The sequence below is a fragment of the Mastacembelus armatus genome, chromosome 6 (genome assembly GCF_900324485.2).
Source record: "Mastacembelus armatus chromosome 6, fMasArm1.2, whole genome shotgun sequence".
Taxonomy (NCBI): Eukaryota; Metazoa; Chordata; class Actinopteri; order Synbranchiformes; family Mastacembelidae; genus Mastacembelus; species Mastacembelus armatus.
In genome coordinates this window covers 23,470,613-23,485,849 of record NC_046638.1, presented here as the reverse complement: position 1 = coordinate 23,485,849, position 15,237 = coordinate 23,470,613, and the positions used below count along the sequence as shown (strand labels likewise).

General features: G+C 42.3%; 1 protein-coding gene across 6 annotated transcripts in view; it reads left to right on the top strand.

Annotated features, from left to right (window-relative positions):
• The window catches only part of magi2b (membrane associated guanylate kinase, WW and PDZ domain containing 2b), a 72,736-nt gene extending 57,948 nt beyond the window's left edge, over positions 1-14,788 (top strand). For 3 of the 6 annotated variants that reach the window (XM_026312306.2, XM_026312304.2, XM_026312308.2), the window contains 11 exons: positions 3,831-3,862; positions 5,588-5,780; positions 5,882-5,997; positions 6,357-6,549; positions 6,952-7,191; positions 8,381-8,566; positions 8,899-9,214; positions 9,690-9,909; positions 10,060-10,203; positions 10,527-10,665; positions 11,648-14,788. In XM_026312306.2, coding sequence (XP_026168091.1) covers positions 3,831-3,862; positions 5,588-5,780; positions 5,882-5,997; positions 6,357-6,549; positions 6,952-7,191; positions 8,381-8,566; positions 8,899-9,214; positions 9,690-9,909; positions 10,060-10,203; positions 10,527-10,665; positions 11,648-12,336 — 2,468 coding nt within the window. In that variant the 3' untranslated portion in view covers positions 12,337-14,788. Of the gene's footprint in view, positions 1-3,830; positions 3,863-5,587; positions 5,781-5,881; positions 5,998-6,356; positions 6,550-6,951; positions 7,192-8,380; positions 8,567-8,898; positions 9,215-9,689; positions 9,910-10,059; positions 10,204-10,526; positions 10,666-11,031; positions 11,121-11,647 lie in introns of all 6 variants that reach the window. The other 3 variants (XM_026312309.1, XM_026312307.1, XM_026312305.2) reach the window with 3 other exon arrangements.
• The last annotated feature ends 449 nt before the right edge of the window (positions 14,789-15,237 follow it).

Genomic DNA, 15,237 nt, shown 5'->3' with positions numbered 1-15,237 from the left:
TGCTTGACACAAATTATTATTTCTTGAATTTAAAGTTTTCCTAAAAAGTGTAATAATTCTAGATCATTTCACAGACCAGCAGTCCAACCAATTTCCATGTGTTGGCTAAGAAAATATTAGATTTGAGGAAATTGGATGATTGCAGGAGCAAAGAACCACAGGACACATTATTAGACTTTAGACAGTATAGATATATTTTAATGTGTTCCATGTTTGCTGATCTAATGCAGAGAATAAGTCTGTAGGCAGACGTCATACTAAGTGTTTTGTGTGTGACACTATATGTTCTCAGCGTTTTCAACATGCAGTTTTATCACTGACATGTCATCAATCCTCCAGTCAGTCGCCAGTGAAATGCACTGGAGCAACACTGGGGTTTTATCAGGGCAGTGTCTGAAGATGCAGCAGCTTAAAAGCTGGTCAAATTTAACACACATTGGTAGAGATGGAACCAACACCACCACAGGAAAGCGTTTCCATTCCCACTGGAGCCACTCATCTTCAAAATAAATGTACTTCTTTTACTCTAATGAGCTTTGGACAGAAATTATTGTGGATAGGCTCATCTGGCTGGTAAACAAGCTGAACTGGTTCCATGATGCTGCTTGGTTACCAGCACGTCTGTACCTCAAACACTGAAATAATAATGCAAACAGCATTTTTAGTTTTGTCTGTGTACAGTTGGTGTTTTCATGTTTTATTAAGTATAAAATCAGATTAGTTACTGTGTGTGACTGAACACACACCACCCTGTCTGAGTTTCCTCCCACATGCATTAGAAATTGAAGCAGAAAGTTCATTCATTCATTGTTGGCTGTGTGTGTATTCAAAGGGGTTGTTCTGTACTGTCACATGTTGAATCCCAAGCTCAGTGTTGTAACATGTTTGCTCCACACCACCTTTAATGCTTATATGTTCAAAATTTTACCTTTGGTCTTGAAGTAAAATGAGACGAACACCTGCCTGTGGTTTGAGGAAATAAACCAAGACAGAGTTATAAAGGAATGATGATTAGTTAGTGGAGAAGTTTGAAGTGTCAGAATGACATGGAGTGTGACCATTTTCCCACTTTCTCCTATTTCTTGCAAGATCGGCCACCTGTGAAGAAATTAAATTGCACAGTGAAAGCTTTGTTTGTTTGACGTGTGTGCTTGCACTGATCCCACACAAGGTGTTTTGGTCACAGGGTCAGAAGTTGACTTGAACACACCTACACCCAACTTCCCAGTAACAAAGAGAGTTAAGAAAGTCAAAGAACACTAGTTGTTTTGCCACCCAGCAGCTTTGCAGCTGTCATCAAGTCTGAGGTTGTTTCTTGAGATAAATTGCCAGAAGTGAAGAGTTAGTTGGAATTGTTTCTGAGATGATAACAGAACAATAAAGAGAAAATATAGATACGCTCTCATTTGCATGGCTCCTTTTCATGGGTAGTATTTAATTAGGGGTGAAGGCAATCAGTCTCATATGCATCTCAAGTTTAATTAATTGAAGTGTGACAGGAATTATTATTGCAGACCTGAAAAGCAATCAGAGCCATTAGATCTTAGTGATCCTGTTACATTAGTCTATCAGTTATAAGTGTTGAAGTGTGGGTTGCTGATTTTACACTCAGCATGTTGTCTCCAGTCTGCACTACATTATTGACCATTATTGGAGATATATTGAAAAATTGTTGTCAGACACAAGTGAATTGATTGTGAACTGTGCAGTTACTTAATTACATTAAAGTTAATGAAGGCTGCAGAGTCTGTGTTGAGCCTGATGCAAGTGTCTGCAGCAGGTTTAGAGAAAAGTGTGCTTGTGTGTGTGGCTGCCTGTCACCATGCATGTATGTATGCGTATGTGAGCAGCTGAGATCAAATGCTTTGGTGCTGAGCAGCAGCATCTGCCACCTGGTGGTTAGCCTTTATAAGGGTGCACACTCATCAGACACACCATTTAAAAAGCAGACTGAAACTGAAAATAAGGTTGCCCTACACATATTAATGCATTTGTACATACACAGGTCTGTATTCAAACATGCACACACGCAGCTGGAAATGGATTTTACTCCAGAAGCTGCCTCACCGGGACCATCAGCCTGACACACCTCTTTGTCTAGGATGAAAGAAAGGATAACATCCTGTGAAGTGACTCAGATGTTCAAAATATCACAAGTGTTTTAGTCCTTTTGTGTTTGCAGATGTCGAGTTTCTGTGCAGGGCACCAGTGGAGTTTAGCTTGCACACATGATTTCAGATGTGTGACTGAGAGCATTGGTTCTTTGTGCAGCACAGACAGGGTGTTAGACGTCCATTGCATGTGTGACTGCATGTGTTTGTCTCTGTATCTGACTACTCCGCTGTAGTGTGGGCACCCGGCCAGAGTTTCACTGAGCTCTGGTGGCGTTCACAGCTCCGTTCCCTGACATCCCAGTTTGAAGCAGAGCCAACGACAGACTAGAGACATTTTGTGGCACCAATGAGGATGCAGATCATGGCTGTGAAGAAAAGGATGTCAGGCTGCACAAGCCAATCAGGCTGATCTGAAGGCCATCCAGATCTCAGCAGGCTAGTTTGTGAGACCAGACTGCCAGACTGCCTGGCCATTAACTTGTGACAGAGGCCACATGAAGCCACTCTGCCGGTCATTTACTTGCATTTCATCAGCATGCATACAAGTGCACCACACATCCGCCACATATGCTGATGAATTGCATTAGCATTTAAATTAAGCTTAAACGTGTCTATGAGGCTGACACTCCTCTTTAATATGAGTGGACAATCGTCTTGTAGCTCATAGTCATTTCTTTTGCTGGTTCATTAAGGAAAGTTTCTTGAGAATGAGTTATTAGAATCCCTTAAAGGCGTCCCTTAAGGCCTGTATTCCCTGCAGGACATGGTTATTAGTCCCAGCCTCCCACAGAGCCCTCCCTCTGCTGCTGCCTGTGTGCTGAATCGTTTTAGCTCCATAGCTCTTCTCGAACCTCCAGTCATTTTTATGGCATTCATAGACAGGAGTGGTTTTATTTCTCATTTCGCCGACCTCTTATGTCCTCCTCCACTCTCACAGACACAGCAGGGACGTTGAAAGAAAATGGAATAGATTTCAAGGTACAAAAGATGCTTCAATTAAGCAAATGGAGGAGGGCTGGGAGTATAAAATGTGGAAAAATAGAAGATAACAGTGTAAGGAATAGTTGACATGAATTTTCCTTTTGACTTCAGAAGGATTTATTGTATTTCCTTGTCCCCAAATCTCCCCTCACTCCACCTCTATCTCACACATCCAAAAAGGAGGAAAATGTATAGTTGGAATGTAAGTTTATGATATATTTTAGCCAGTACACTACTATTATACACACAGTGTGCTTGATAAGTGAATGTTTATTCAGGACTGCCATTGCATCCTATTATGTTAATATGTATGTGGGTCTCAGCAGCATACGTGTTCATATGGAGGAGACACAGTGATATAAATTGCTCCCTGTTTAGTAGATGAAGATAAAATACTAGTCACAGAGATAACTTTGTGTGTGTGTGTGTGTGTGTGTGTGTGTGTGTGTGTGTGTGTGTCTGCCTGCAGCTACTGATGTAAATACATTGAAAACAAATGCAACAACCAGACCCGTTTAGGAAGACTTGCACAAAGTCAAAACAGGAATATGAAATCAGCAAACAAATTTTTTCGCACAGCACACCGTGACTGTAACATTTACACCCAGCGTTCCGTTCGTAGACATGCGGTTGGTTCCGTCGTAGCTGGTTTTGTCTGTATAGTTGTGTTTGCCTGAATCCGACACACAAACCAAATCTGTTTTTTGTTTTTTTTTTTCTTTCTTTTTTCCTCAGGCCACATCTCGCCATGGAAGACCTCCAAACAGGTACAGTTATTGAACCAAATGTTTTTCTGTTTGTGTGTGCATGAGTAAGACAAAAAGAAAATGCTGGTTTGTGAACCTGATTTGTTGGCTGAATCAGAGTAGTATTGCATATGATCAGATCAGCCAGCCTGTCTTGACCTCCTTATTGGCTTGATCACATCAGATCTCACACCTTGGCAGCTGGGGAAAGCTCTTCAGATTTATATTTAAACTGCACCTGTCACTGCCTGTTCAATCAGCACCCATTCATGGGGTTAGAATACTCAGGCTGATGTATCTCATCTCATTTACATTACATTTAAATTGGGGAATATTTATTTGGTTTCACATAACATATCTGCCCCTGGCCATATTTTTCTGTATTGCAGAGATTTACTAAATTACAGCATTTAAATAAATATCAAGTGGCTTCAGAAAATATTCAGATCCCTTTGGATCTTTGGATCGGATGACTTCCATTTATTCTGATTGATCAACATCTAATAACCTATAATAGCAAATTGATAACATGTTTTTAGAATTGGTTTTAATTCATTAAAAATCTCTCATTACAAAAGTATTCTGACCCTTCAGCTTCAAAGCTCTATGAGTTTTGCACACCTGAATTTGAGCACAGTCCTGGTGGTTCCAAACTAAAAATTGTAAAATAGAAAAACCATTTCACAGTTAGTGAGGCCACTGTGCTTCTGGGAACAGTCAAAGCTTTAGAAATGATTTTATTCCCTTGCCCTGATCTATGCCTCACCACAGTTTTTTATGGAGTCCTGCAGAGAGTTGGATGGGCTTCGTGGTTTTTGTCCCACCATATAGTGTGAATGTCTATACACACAGGTCATTCCCTCTACAAACTATGTCCAGTCAATTCAGTTTCAGGGTCTGGACACATTTCAAAGATAATTAAGGCTCACAAGATAGACAATTCTCTAGTAAACGCTCTAAATTCTTAATTGAGGGATTTCAGCTTTTGGTTTGTAATAACGTCAAAAGAATAATGTTGTTGTAAGAATGTTGTCAATTATATCCAGTTAAAATTAAATCTAGTGTGTAAAAAACTAAGGTTTCTGAATCATTTTTAAGCGTTCTCTTTCTTGGGAAACTTTTATTTATCCTTGGATTTGTTTTAACTTTGCCTTTCATAGTAAGCATAAAGCTTTGTCATTATGGTTATAGCATTTCATTAAACTGGATTAGTTTTATACAGGTTGATTCTTTTGCTGCTATAAATTGTTTTAGTTTCTTTTTCACCCCAACTTAATTTGCACATGAAATGCTTATTAGTCTTATTAGTACTGCAGATGGTGGTGTGTATGCTCGTATTAGTTCTTGTCTCTTTTACTTTTACTTGTGTATGTACTACAAGTCCTGCCCAGAATTTAGCTGTGTTTGCTCTCATGCCTGCATGGTGTGGTAACATGGCTGTTGCTCTTACTGGATCTTTGTCCTGTGTGCTCCAGGTTTTTATTTTCTATCTGTATGCTTGTTGTGTCCGCACTACAAATCCATTTCCCTGAAACTAATCAATAAGAGCCTTCAGGAAGAATGCAAGGACCCTCCAGGCATTTTGCCCACTTTACTGAAGAAACTTGAATACTCAAATGTTGCCTTATGTGCTGTCTGCACTTCAAAATGATTGGGGGACGTGTAATGCACAGGATTAAATCAGTACAAGAGCTTTAAATCTACATATTTTCAATTAACCATCTGTTGTTGGTGTTTTCCTTGTAGCTGACTGATCAATGGGATCCGCATGGCAGCCCCCAGGCAAACCTGACTGGGCCGGTCCTGCCTCCTGGCACACCCTTCCCAAACCAGCCACAGCACCGTACTTCAGTGCCTGACTCAAATGAAGGCTTCGACCTTAACAAGCCCGACCCTTATGACCTTTACGAGAAGTCAAGGGCAATCTACGAGAGCCGGCGTGAGTACAGAAGCTTTGTTTTGTGGTTGGTGGAGCATTTCGTAAACAAATTCAAATTAAAGAACGAGGCAGCATTTATTGTCTGCATCTGTGCGTGTCAGGTCCAGAGTATGAAGAGGTAGAGGTGCACCTGCTGAGGGAGAAGACCGGGTTCGGTTTCCGCATCCTGGGGGGAGACGAGGCCGTGCAGGCTGTGAGTCCGGACGCCCGTGACAAGGCTCGTATGGGACGGGCTGGACCACTATACATTTTAACCTCATACACACCAACCTCACCTGACCTGTACCTAACCTCATCTCACACACTTCATCCACTGCATGCATCTGACAAACACACACTGTCCACACACACTTTGACTTAACTCACAGAATCCTGACCCTCTTTACTGCTCAGTACCTCCCATACTGAAGTAACGCCTTGCTAACTTGTGCTGGTGTACAACAGGCAACAGAATATTTCAGAAGATGATAACAAAGACTCCAAACTAGTTTACAAATTAGACCAAATAATTACTGTGTCTCAGGCTCGACCTCCTCACCTTCATCTATCCTGCTAATATTGGTTGTCTTTGAACAGATTGTTATCGGAGCTATAATAGAGAACACTCCTGCTGAGCGTGATGGGCGACTTCGGCCTGGGGACGAGTTAATTTCTGTGGATAAAAATGTGGTTGCTGGGAAACCGCACAAATACGTAATAGACTTGATGCATGCAGCCGCTCGCAACGGTCAAGTCAGCTTGACTGTGAGAAGGAGAGTGCAAATGCCTGGTGAGGACATGTTTTTTGTTTGTTTTCTTTTTTTGTTTTAATTTTTTCACACTTTACCAAGACTGGGGAACATGCTTCACATTTCCTTGGCATCAAATTTAAAAAGAAATGGCAACTTGGACAGGACACACATGCTGACAGTCTGGAGGATCAGTGTCTTCTTCTCACACACACATCTTTTCTGTGGTAATAGATGATGCATATATCTATCTTTTGTTCATTGTGCACACTGCAGCAGGTTCTGTGGTTTGTTTCTTTCCAAACACATTATGGCTGGGAGGCGAAAAACATACCTGTCAAATGACAGAAGTTTAAGAAGCTGTTTAACTATAATGGCCTCTGTCTTGTTTTACACAAGCAGAGCTGTTACTTTGACTCATCTCCCTCCTTCCTCCCCTCCAGGTGACCTGTGTCCTGTGAACGGTCGCAGCCCGGGCTCCGTGTCGACACAGCACAGCTCTCCACGCAGCGATGCAGCCTTGGCTTCGGGCCCTTCGACGGTCACTGTCCCCACTGCCACCTCTCCTCCAGAGGGATCTGCCCTGCAAACCAGTGATGTTGTTATTCACCGGAAGGAAAACGAGGGCTTCGGCTTCGTCATCATCAGCTCCCTGAACAGACCGGAGAACGCCACTGTCATCAGTGAGTTGCCTCGGCCTGGATGCCTGAAGGTTGTTCCTAAATGCAAATTATGATTTATACATCTTGATGACCAAGGATCCTGGGGGTGATGACTTTGCTTGAGTGATTGTTTGTGGATTTTTCTGCTATTGCTGTTTCAGGTTATACATGATGTCTCTGGGTGTTTTGAATATGTGAATATTCAATTTTAGTGTTTAAAGTGTATGATAAATATGGTGAATAAGATATCTGGCTTTTATTTTACCACACAATGTCAATCAAATTAGCATTGCAGGTTCACCAAGAAACAGCATCAGAATATCATATCTGTCACATCTCTTCTGCTAATAAGTGCTCTTCATGCCCCTTAATTAATTTACTTGAGGGGTGTTTCTTATCCCATCTGACATCTTCTGAACTTTCATTAGCTGAGGTCAAACTCAAACTCACATTGACTTGTTTTCTAAGTTCATTTGCTCCCAATTTGGTCTAAATTTAAAGCTGAGTGAAATGGTCCTTAAAAGTCATAAAATGTGGATTTATTAAACTTATGGTTACACTAAAGAGAGCTGATCTTCTTTAATTCTTGGGATTCTTGAGTGAGTTTGGCCTGATTGTACACTGAAGAATTTTATGCTGCACAAAAACCTGATGCAATTATGGGAACATCTACTACATTTAAAAAAATCTAGGTATAAATTTCTACTGATATATTCCTAAATTCATAAGAACCCCTCTAGGTTTCTGATTGCACCTAGGAATATGCATATATCAAAAGTGGGCCATTCTGATATACAGTGTGTTGTAAATAGCTTTTATAATATCAAATATTAGTTCTGGGTGTGGTGCTTTTTCCCTTAGGTCCGTTGTTTGCTTGCTGGGTCCAATATTTTACACTGAAGTGAAAATTTTCAGTTTTCTGTTTTTATTGATATTAAGTGTCAATTAAAAGCAGAAACTTTGTCTAAACTTTGTTATTTTGATATAGATTTGATAAAGTTTCATTTCCTAGCAGGTGAGTGTTCCTGTGCAGCATCTGCACTTTGTAAGGCTCAAAAACAAATGTGACTGTAGTTTTAGAACGAGGCAGAAGGATGATAAAGTAAATCAAAATCTTACTCTCTGCACTTTGAAACTGAATTTAGTCTGTTTTGTTTTGACGTCTGTCTATAGAATTGGTCTTGACGATCTTTTTGTTGCCTCTTTCCAGCTGTGCCCCATAAAATAGGACGCATCATCGAGGGCAGCCCAGCAGACAGATGTGGGAAGCTGAAGGTGGGCGACCGGATCCTGGCTGTGAATGGACAGTCCATCATCAGTATGCCGCACGCAGATATTGTCAAGCTCATCAAAGACGCTGGGCTAACAGTCACACTGCACATCATACCGGAGGAGGGTAATTGTCATGTGAAATTATATTGAATTTTGTTATGTGAATTTTGTATGGTAGCTGGATTTGCTTTGCTCTGTACATGATGAAGTAAACTCTCCAAAATCTGTCTCATTTCTGTCATAAGTGACTATATTTTGTTATATTCAGCAAGGGACAACTTTATACGCAAAATGTATTATGTTAAATGCTTTACTATGCTATAGTAAATAAAGGACTCAAGGTTAGGAGGTCACCGTGGTGCAACCTGAGCGTGTTTGCCAAATTGTTATAGATCATTCTCCAGTTTAACATTTTTCACTCAGGTGAAATCTTACATCACCTTCTGTCCATCACAGGTTCCCAGTCTGGGCCCAGCTCAGAGAAGCAGAGTCCCATGACCCAGAAACACAGCCCACAGACCCAGCCCAGCCCTGTAGCCCAGTCAAGCCAAGGAGTCGGCCAGCCTGGCCAAACGGTTTCACAGCCAGGCCAGACTGGCAGTCAGACAGGTCAGGCACCTGTCCAACCCAGCCAGACACCAGCTCAGCCAAACCAAACAGCAACTGGCCCTCCTGCACCAGCAGCCTCCCAGCCTGCACCAGCTGGAACCCAGCAGAGCCCGGTCACCCAGCACTCTGGCCCCCCTCCACAACTCTACCTCCACGACGGCAGGTAGTAAAGCACAAAGACTGAAGTTTTTGTTGTGATGAACATGTGAGGTCCCTTCATGTCTTTGGTGACAGGAGGAAGGAGGAGTTTTCAAAACCTGTCCACAATTATCAAACTATAAATATACGAAATGTGCCATGCATGACTGGCTGTGTGTGCATGTGGGTCTCAGAGGAAGACACAGAGTAGCAGCTGTGAATTTATTTCATCAAGTGGGAATTACTCAAAACTTTCAAACTAAAGCGATATTTTCTTTTTTCTTTTTTTTTTTTGGTGAGTCTCCTTAGCTGCACACCGGCAGTAATCCTGATGCTTTCTTAATTCTCATGTCAAAACAAGCCTATATGTTATATGTATCTACAAAATATGTGGGAGACTTGCGGTGGTGTGTCAAGAATAGACACTACCCTGAAAACAACAGTATCTTCATCATGGGACAAACCTCTCTGCTGATTTATTTCTGCCCTTCTCTCCTCAGGTCAGAGGTAAAAGCAAGACAGGATGTCAAACCTGACTTCCGCCATCCTCCATTCACTGATTACAGGCAGCCTCCAGTAGACTACCGTCACCCACCAGTTACTGATTATCGACAGCCTCCAACACTGGACTACAGACACCCACCTGGTTTGCTGGACTTCAGACAGCACCCTGCAGCTGCGCAGTTTCCACTGGGGATCCCTGCAGACTTCAGACCACAGGTGCTGCGATAGACCAACAACTGACAGCGACACTGTGTTAAGCATTAAGGGGACATGCTCACTCATTTTGTAATCTGCATCACCCTTGCAGAGTCTTTTACTGTTATTTTCAGTGGGTTTGATGCATGTTCTGTGCTCTTTGTTCTGCAGGACTTTGATTACTTCACAGTGGAGTTGGAGAAAAGTGCAAAGGGTTTCGGCTTCAGTATCCGTGGGGGCAGGGAGTACAAGATGGACCTATTTGTGTTGCGCCTTGCTGAGGATGGGCCTGCCATCCGAAATGGGAGGATGAGGGTGAGATGGATGAGATCATGAATTAAAATAACAAGGACTTCTGTTGTTTTTCTGGTAACATTTTATCTTTCATTTTACTGCCTGCCCCATATCTTTCACTATACCACTGGGTAGGACATGTGGAACATGAGTAAGCACATAAAGTCAGTAACCTTCTGCTCACCCCCAGTGTCCTCCTGGGGAGGTGAGCAAGACAGTTAATGGCACTTATTCCCCAGTTGCTCCAGTAGAAATGCTCAACAGCACAAGACTGTGGATGTGTTGAAAAGTCAACTTCACATGCATAAACCGAAATCGAATCTGCCCTCTGTGTCTCTCTCCAGGTAGGGGATCAGATCATAGAGATTAATGGGGACAGCACCCGGGACATGACTCACGCCCGCGCCATTGAGCTCATCAAAGCGGGAGGCAGACGTGTCAGGCTGCTGCTAAAGAGAGGCACCGGACAGGTGCCAGAATATGGTGCGTTGTCCTGACACAAACCGAAGTTCCTAAATCTCTTTCCATACTTTCTTCATCCTCAGTCTCTGACCTGATTTCTTTCTCACTTTCAGACTAGATTCATTGTTTGAGATTCAACTTTACTGTTTTTCAACCAGAATGGCTCTGTCCTGCTAATGCTCTATGTTTTACTAAAGAACATATTAACATGTATGTTAACATGTATTTCTGTTCTTCTGCTCTGATGTCTGGATTCTACTTGTCTCTATGTGAAAAATCATTTTGATCAAACAGTAGAATAACAAGCTACTCTTTAGCCTTGGTGTGTTATAACCCCTCTGCTTTAAGTCTAATGATTGGTATAGGCTTTTACTTGCCTCCCCTCAGGAATGGTACCTCCCAACCTCTCCATGTGCATGAAAGGTGACACACTAAGCTCCCCCTATTTCTTCCTAATGGGCCACTCTAAAGACACGGTTTGTGGAAAAACTGCATGTCTCTCTCTCTCTCCATAATGAATAATCTGTATGCTCTGTAGATTTGCATGAGTTTTTGCATGGAAAAATAGCAGCTTTGTGTGTACAGGTCATGTGTGATGTGTACTAAAGAGAGCAATATGGTTTAAGGTCATCCCCCCTGATGAAACTGTATTATCCTGAAGCAGATTGTGAAGTAAACTGTGTGAAATCAATCCGTGCTCACACAACTACAAACATATTCATTGTTTTCAAGCAATGAATGAATGCTACCACGTTTGTAGTGTACATTAGAATTTAGGGATTATATTGGCACAAAAGCCTAATTAGTCCAGTGTGCTGTTCACACATGCATTTGCATGCAGTTTTTGCCTGAAAATATATCAGGATGTGGTGTATTATTGTGTACATTTTCTGGTTTTTTTTTTTTTTTTTTACTTCTTTGTCCCTCTGTGTATGTGCATGCTCGTTGTGCCAGTCTTTTTTCATCACAGTCCATATGAGCATGTTTTCTTCTTTCTTAACAGACTGTGCCGGCCCCTGGGATTCCCTTTCTACAGCCCACTCTGCCCTGCAGGAAGTGACCCTCGAACCCCACCCGAATCCATTGCTTTCATCCCACCCAGTCTCAGCCCCAGACTCCCCTCATCAGCTCCCTCTAGAGGCCACAGTGTGCATGGTAGACAAAGCTCCACAGCCGACAGACCACGGCTCCATTAGAGGGGCTACAGGTGGCAGGCCCACCCAACAGAAGTGCATCATCAGGGTGCAGGGAACCCCTCAGGGGTCTGTAGAGGTGGACTGTGGACCAGGCGACAGACAGCCTCGTGTGTTGCCTCCTAAATCTGTCCTGAGTAGACCTATGGAAAGAAGAGAGTGGCAGAGGGAGGCTTGCTCCCCCTGCTGTGAAAGAAAAGGCCTGCACACACAGGCATTAAGCACTGTCTGGCCCTGGGACCCCTACATGAGTGTGAATTTGAATGGAGCCTCTCTGGCCAGTGGAGATGGACACGTCAGCCTCCAGGAGAGGCTGGTGTCCAGAGGTCTGTTCCCCAGAGATGATGAGAAGGCCAGTGGCCACAGTGGTCTCTGCTGTTCCTCTAAAAGCATTGAAGATCCTTCTGCAAGGAGTGCAGCTGCCTCCCCTGGGCCCTGGAACATCCCTGGGAACATCCCTGGTACCCTGAGGTCCTGGACATCCACAGTAAGCAGGTAGAATGCAGGTAGAAAGCTAGCTGGTTTGGACCCGACCTGGTTTCTCATTCAGTTCACCACTGGACATCAGAGGAGAACAGTAAAGCTCCCTTGTTCTCTTTCTGTCCTGTTTTCTTTGACATCTCCTTCTGAGATATTTTTTCCTTTTGTCCCTACAAGATGATTATTACACCCACCACCTTAAAACAAAGGAAGCTTCACAGCTATAGTGACGTACCATACAGTACTTGATGGATAATATTCAACATGTAGGAACCCTGATCCTCCGTTATCATCTGAGTGGAGCTGTGCTTTAGACGTGTACCTTTAACCACTCAACCATAGTCTGGCTCAGATTGGTTAGTGCAACTTAACCTCAGATGGAACAGGGTCCCTCCCAGGAGCGAGACATGTGGACATCCAACAGATTTACTTTTGCTCTATTTTCTCCGCACATTGGGAAGAATGAGATCTGTCAGATGGAGGCAGTGACACTGAAACTCCTGGAGGACATGGCACCGACCCAAGTGTCAGCCTGGTTAACCCAACATATGTTAGATTTCACATGCCTACCAATATATCATCTACTGTAAATGTAAAGATGTGGAAAAATATGTACATTTGGTAAACTCAAAAACATACCTGTTGGTGTTTTTGAGGCCATGTTGTAGTTACATTTTAAAGAAAAGACAAAAAAATACACCAGGACAGTGTTTTAGGATCACTATATCCCTGGCCTCCTATAACTACATATCAAAGACTGAGCAAGTCACCAAACCTGGACCACCGACGGAGGCACTGGTTGTGTGCATGGATACAAACCGCGTCATTAAACAGGAACTCACATGTTTTGGAGCTGGAATCAACAGAGGATATTGTCCGTGGAGCTGGAGAGTGGAATGTGTGCTCACGTGAGACAAAAACAGATTTTTTTTTTTTTTCCCCTCCATCATATTGAACTTTTAAGGACAGTCAGCTTAGTAAGAACTCATAATACTCTGAGTTATGTACACAGTTTGATCACAAGTCAACCATGCAGTCATTGTGCAGAATTATAAGATGTGTTGTATTCATTTGATGCTCAACAGAAAAAATGTGTCCAGTCTATATTTCCCATTTCTATGCCTTTTACTGTGCTAAGTGTACCACATCACTGTGGGAGTGGGGCATCGGTGTGGGAAAGAGGAGGCCGATGGTTTTGCGGTGGGGCGGAGTGCCTTACTCAAACTAATGCAGAGCTGTTGCTGTTGTGATTTGTTTTGGAAACTGAATGCAAAACAAATGCTAGTGATCACACACACATATCAGCAAACCATTGAGTTGTGGAGCCTGTTTTTCTTCGGACTTAACACCAAGCAGGATAAAAGGTTTTTTTGGATGCACTCTCAGCTGTATAGCTTATCAGTGTCAAAGACTGCCCTTGTCCCCCGGTGTTGAAAGGGGGAATCAAATGTAGCCTGTAGCATTACATCCTCTTCTGGGAGAGCCGAGCTGTCAACGTTTATTCAGACAGGGTTATTGTGAAAGTGGACCATGGTTTTTGTAGTTTCTGAGCACTATTTCAGCGTCATCTATTCTGTAAAGAAAACGTGTTCACTTTGCATTGCTGCAGTTTGAACCCAAGACTTTAGATGATCTGGGAAACATACATGCCGCTGTCAGCGCCAACACACGCTGCTATTAAACCAAGACACCACAGATGAAGTCACAATCATCCCGCATTTCTCCATTTTAATATCATCAGCTATCAGCATCCTTTCAAGATGATTGCTCTCATTAAGGTCAAGGACCAGATGAGTTTAAAAATAATCACTGCTTGAGTGAATGCATCCCGATGGCAGATAAGCTGCACTTGTAAAATCATATGGACCTACTGGTAAACTGCTTTTAGTTAGACTATGTACCTGCAGACTGGGACAGTAGTAAGACCTTGTGGTAAAGCATCATCAATACTCAACCTGACCAGCAGTGGTTTCTGGGTAAAACACAGTCTGGATGTTTCTGAGCTGACGTGAAAAGGCTGTGGATCACGTGATAAACATTAGCAAAGAGCACGAGAACACACCATGAGGCTGTAAAAATGTGTTTACTGTTTGTACAAATGTCAAAGTTGAGAAAAGATGAAAACTTGTTCCCCAGCCCCCTGTCTGTTCAGGCTGTCCCCCTGCCTGCTGTGAGTGCTTTTGTACACAGAAACAAAAAACGGCTTTATTGGAACTTGTGAAGGACGGATGCCGCGTTCATGAATCCCCATTGAGATCAAGTATAACTGTGTAGTGTTAATTGTGAACTATTCACATTGTACAGCTGTATTCCTACAAATATGGTTTACTGTATCATTGATACTGTAGTTTCAAAGACGTGAACAACTATTTTTATGAAATGCGACAGTACTGATATATAACATTTTGCTAAAAAACAAAAAACTTGTTTACTGAAAGATATTCTGAAATACTGTCAAATAAACTCTTGACATGGTGTAAAATATTCGCCTCTAGAGATTTTTTCTTACAACCACAATGGTAAGTACAGCTGATATGTCAATTGATAATTTGATAAGGTAATTGTTTTCCAAAGCAAAAATGTGCAAATATTCTTAATGCGTTTCTTATTATTTAATACTATTCTTTAATGGTTTAAGGCTCTGCACACCAGCACAGCTGTTTTCTTTATTGTAGCTGGTTTAACGTGTTTTCAGCTTGAAGCTGGGCAGATCTGTGCTGGGAGTTTTAAGGTCACCAAACTACATGAAAGACTGCTTTCTCACAGGTTAGACCCTGTCTGTCAATCAAGTGTACACAAAACAAAACAAAACAAAAAACCCTGAGAAAATCTCTACCAAGCCAAAGTGAGTGAAAACGTGTATCACAGGAGATTTAACACCAAGTACCATCTATTTAACAAAGTCAGAGCTACAATAATG